Source organism: Silurus meridionalis, chromosome 1 (assembly GCF_014805685.1).
Source record: "Silurus meridionalis isolate SWU-2019-XX chromosome 1, ASM1480568v1, whole genome shotgun sequence".
NCBI classification, from domain to species: domain Eukaryota; kingdom Metazoa; phylum Chordata; class Actinopteri; order Siluriformes; family Siluridae; genus Silurus; species Silurus meridionalis.
Window position 1 is genome coordinate 34,639,973 of NC_060884.1, and position 5,000 is coordinate 34,644,972.

Below are 5,000 nucleotides of genomic sequence, written 5' to 3' on the forward strand. Positions count from 1 at the left end.
TGCATGTTTTCACACTTTAATGTTTCAGATCATCAAACTAATTTAAATTTTAGTAAACGAGAACACAAGTGAACAACATGCAGTTTTTAAATCAAGGTTTTTATTATTGAGGGAAAACAAAATCCTAAACTACATGGCCCTGTGTGAAAAAGTATTTGCTCCCTAAACCTAATCACTGCTTGGGCCGCCCTCAGCAGCAACAACTGCAATCAAGCGTGTGTGAAAACCTGCACTGAGTCCGTTTCAGCGCTGTGGAGGAATTTTGCTCCACTCATCTCTGCTGAATTGTTGTAATTCAGCCACAGTGGAGGGTTTTCCAGCATGAACCCCCTTTTAAAGGTCATGCCACAGCATCTCAATAAGATTCAGGTCAGGACTTTGACTAGGCCACTCCAAAGTCTTCAGTTTGTTTTTCTTCAGCCATTTAGAGGTGGACCTGCTGGTGTTTTTTGGATCAGAAGCCAAGTTCGCTTCAGCTCGAGGTCACGAACAGATGGCCGGACATTCTCCTTCAGGATTGTTTGGTAAACAGCAGAATTCATGGTTCCATTTGTCACAGAAAGTCTTCCAGGTCCTGAAGCAGCAAAACAGCCCCAGACCATCACACTACCACCACCATATTTCACTGTTGGTATGATGTTCTTTTTCTGAAATGTGGTGTTACTTTTATGCCAGACGTAATGAGACACACACCTTCCAAAAAGTTCAACTTTTATCACAGAGTATTTTCCCACAAGTCTTGGGGATCATCAAGATGTTTTCTGGCAAAACTGAGACGAGTCTTTATGTTCTTTTTGCTCAGCAGCGGTTTTGGTCTTGGAGCTCTGCCATGCAGACCGTTTTTGCGTCTCTTTCTCATGGTGGAATCATGAACACTGACCTTCACTGAGGCGAGTGAGGCTGCAGTTCTTTGGATGTTGTTGTGGGGTCGTTTGTGACCTCTTGGATGAGTCGTCGCTGTGCACTTGGGGTAATTTTGGTCAGCTGGTCACTCCTGGGAAGGTTCTCCACTGTTCCATGTTTTTGCCATTTGTGAATAATTTCTCTCACTGTAAAACAGCTTTATAACTTTTTCCAGACTGATGGATCTCAATTATTCACTTTCTCATTTGTTTCTGAATTTCTTTGGCTCTAGGCATGATGTCTAGCTTTTGAGGATCTTCTGGTACTTCACTTTGTCAGGCAGGTCCTATTTAAGAGATTTCTTGATGGTGAACCGGTGTGGCAGTAATCAGGCCTGGGTGTGGTAAGAGAACTTCAACTCAGGTGTGATGAACCACAGTTTTAACAGGGGGGGGCAAACACTTTTTCACACAGGGCCATGTAGTTTTGGATTTAGTTTTCTCTCAATAATAAAAACATTTATTTAAAAACTGCATGTTGTGTTTGTGTGTTATCTTTTACTAATATTTAAATTAGTTTGATGATCTGAAACATTAAAGTGTGAAAACATGCACAAAGAAATAAATCAGAAATCCTCCAAAACCTTTTCACACCACTGCGTCTCCTCTTAAAACACCTACCCTTTCACATTCGGGGCGTCCCTGAAACACACAGAGAAAAAAACATGCATGTTGTCATGGCGATATGTTTTATACAAACCCGATTCCAAAAAAGTTGGGACACTGTACAAATAGTGAATAAAAACAGAACGCAATGATGTGGAAGTTTCACATTTCATTATTTTATTCATAACACAACATAGATGATATCAAATGTTTCATTTTAAGGGAAAAATAAGTTGATTTTAAATTTCATGGCATCAATACATCTGAAAAAAGTTGGGACAAGGCCATGTTTAATCTTGTTTAATTATTTAAGAGACGACGTCTGGATGGGAGCATATGTTGTTCTAGAACTTGGATATACCTTTCAGCATTGATGATGCCTTTCCAGATGTGTAAGCTGCCCATGCTACACACACTCATGCAACTCATACCATCAGAGATGCAGGCTTCTGAACTGAGCGCTGAGAACAACTTGGGTTGTCCTTATCCTCTTTAGTCCAGATGACATGGCGTCTCAGTTTTCCAAAAAGAACTTCAGATTTTGATTCGTCTGACCACAGAACAGTTTTTCACTTTGCCACAGTCCATTTTAAATGAGCCGTGGCCCAGAGAAAACACCTGAGCTTCTGGATCATGTTTAGATACGGCTTCTTTTGTGACCTATAGAGTTTTAGCCGGCGACGGCGAATGGCGCGGTGGATTGTGTTCATCGAAAATGTTTTCTGGAAGTGTTCCTGAGCCCATGTTGTGATTTTCATTACAGTAGCATTCCTGTATGTGATACAGTGGCGTCTAAGGGCCTGAAGATCACGGCATCCAGTATGGTTTTCCGGCCTCGACCCTCACGCACAGAGATTGTTCTAGATTCTCTGAATCTTTGGATGATATGATGCACTGTAGATGATGAGAACCTCGAACTCTTTACATTTTTCTCTGAAAAACTCCTTTCTGATGTTGCTCCACTATTTCTCACCGCAGCATTGAGGGAACTGGTGATCCTCTGCCCATCTTGACTTCTGAGAGACACTGCCAGTCTGAGAGACTCTTTTTATACCCAATTATGTTGTAAATTGGTCCTCCAGCTGTTCCTTATACGTACATTTAACTTTTCCAGCCTCTTATTGCTACCTGTCCCAACTTTTTTGGAATGTGTAGCTCTCATGAAATCCAAAATGAGCCAATATTTGGCATGACATTTCAAAATGTCTCACTTTCAACATTTGATATGTTTCTATATTCTATTGTCAATGAAATATTCGTTTATGAGATTTGTAAATTATTGCATTCCTTTTTTATTCACAATTTGTTCAGTGTCCCAACTTTTTTGGAATCGGGTTTGTATATACATTATATATATATATATATCAAAATAGCACATAACGACAACAAAATATGAATATAGTTCTTACATGTCAATGGACACACACACTTTCATGGCATGGTTGAGTTCAGGAGCCTTAAAGAGAAACCTGTGGACAAACAAGGTCAGTTACATGGACCACCGTATGGACAGAGAAAACCATCAGACCAAAAGTATTGGGACACATAGCTGACTGCACTCAGGAGGAGGAACCTCCTCATCTCACCTGACTTTACTAACACTCTTGTGATTCTTTTGTTTACAAAGACACCAATCTTATGGATGGGTGTCCACAAACTTTTAATCTTTTACCTGGTTTTGACGGAAAACTGGACGTTTGTGCGCAGAACCAGAGGACCTCGACCCTGCGGCATGTAGGGCTGCATCTCCACCACGAACGCGCTGAAGCAAACACACACACACACACACACACACACACACACACAATGTGGGTTTTTTTTCTCCATTTTTTAACGATTAATGTCGGGGGGTGGGTGTGTGTGTGTGTGTGTGTACTTCTTCAGCAGGGCCGTTAGTATTGTGTCCACTTGTTCCAGTAATGCGGGTCTCAGGTTCTGGATAGGATCGTTCTCGTAACTCAACTTGCTGTGAAGCTCCTCCAGTTTCATCAGGAACTTACGCAGCTGGAAAATCCCGTCCCCCACCGCAGTGAACCTGCCCAGATCAGACACTACAGGTCAGAGATCAGAAATCATAATCAGACGATTAGTAAGTGTCACAAAGTCCTACCACTTCTCCAGAGGTTCGAGGCTGGTGTCTGCTGGAGCCCCGACGCAGGAGATCTGCTGCCTGTGCTTCCACCCTTCCAGCTCCTCCAAGAGGATGATCTGGAGATGATCGGCTTTGACCAGCAGAAACTCCATCTCCGAGAGAAATGACTGAGGAACATGGAAACATTGTTAAGTTCTACAGATATTTTTTATAAAGGATACTATGGAACACACACGTTCTACACGTACCTTTCTGGCAGTGTTGAGTCTGTTCAGCATCATTTTTAGCACATTTATCTGTGTGTTTCTCTCTGTTTCATCTGTGGTTCCTGTAATAGATCCACATACATCCATATCACCAGAACAACACTGTGAAATAGGAAACAGGAAGTGATGTAAAAACATGGAGGGTCTGATGAAGAGGGAATCTGATCTTACCATCCATTTTGTGCGTCTGATATTTGAAGTCAAACTCATCCTGCTGCTCCTCCAGACACCTTAGTGAGTGCTCCATCACCTGTCAATCAACTCCTCCATCAATACATCAATTATCTACCTACACATCCACCCATCCATTTATCTACTTCATCATCTACACATCCATCCAATTATACATCCTTTCATTTAATTATCTACACATCCCTCCATCCATCCATCCAATTATCCATCCATCCACTTCATCATCTACACATCCATCCAATTATACATCAATTTCATTATCTACACATCCTTCCATTTAATTATCTACATACCTCCATCTATCCCACCATCCATCAATCTATCCATCCATCCAATTATCCATCCTTCCATTTAATTATCTACACATACCTCCATCTATCCCACCATCCATCAATCCATCCATCCAAATATCCATCCATCCAATTATCCATCCTTCCATTTAATTATCTACACATCCTCCATCCGTCTCACCATCCATCCAATTATCCATCCATCCATCCACTTCATCTACACATCCATCCAATTATACATCAATTTTATTATCTACACATCCTTCCATTTAATTATCTACACATACCTCCATCTATCCCACCATCCATCAATCCATCCATCCAAATATCCATCCATCCAAATATCCATCCATCCAAATATCCATCCTTCCATTTAATTATCTACATACCTCCATCCATCTCTCCATCCATCCATCCATCCATCCATCCATCCATTCAATTATCTACACATCCTTCCATTTAATTATCTACACATACCTCCATCTATCCCACCATCCATCAATCTATCCATCCATCCAATTATCCATCCTTCCATTTAATTATCTACACATACCTCCATCTATCCCACCATCCATCAATCCATCCATCCAAATATCCATCCATCCAATTATCCATCCTTCCATTTAATTATCTACACATCCCTCCATCCGTC

At 41.1% G+C, this 5,000-nt stretch overlaps 1 protein-coding gene across 3 annotated transcripts in view; it reads right to left on the bottom strand.

Moving 5' to 3' along the window:
• The window catches only part of stat2 (signal transducer and activator of transcription 2), a 15,865-nt gene that overhangs the window by 8,355 nt on the left and 2,510 nt on the right, over positions 1-5,000 (bottom strand). For all 3 annotated transcript variants that reach the window (XM_046869996.1, XM_046869923.1, XM_046870082.1), the window contains exons 6-12: positions 4,038-4,116; positions 3,849-3,928; positions 3,619-3,767; positions 3,385-3,543; positions 3,181-3,270; positions 2,918-2,977; positions 1,524-1,544 (exon numbers count right to left, since the gene is read on the bottom strand). In XM_046869996.1, coding sequence (XP_046725952.1) covers positions 1,524-1,544; positions 2,918-2,977; positions 3,181-3,270; positions 3,385-3,543; positions 3,619-3,767; positions 3,849-3,928; positions 4,038-4,116 — 638 coding nt within the window. The remainder of the gene's footprint in view (positions 1-1,523; positions 1,545-2,917; positions 2,978-3,180; positions 3,271-3,384; positions 3,544-3,618; positions 3,768-3,848; positions 3,929-4,037; positions 4,117-5,000) is intronic.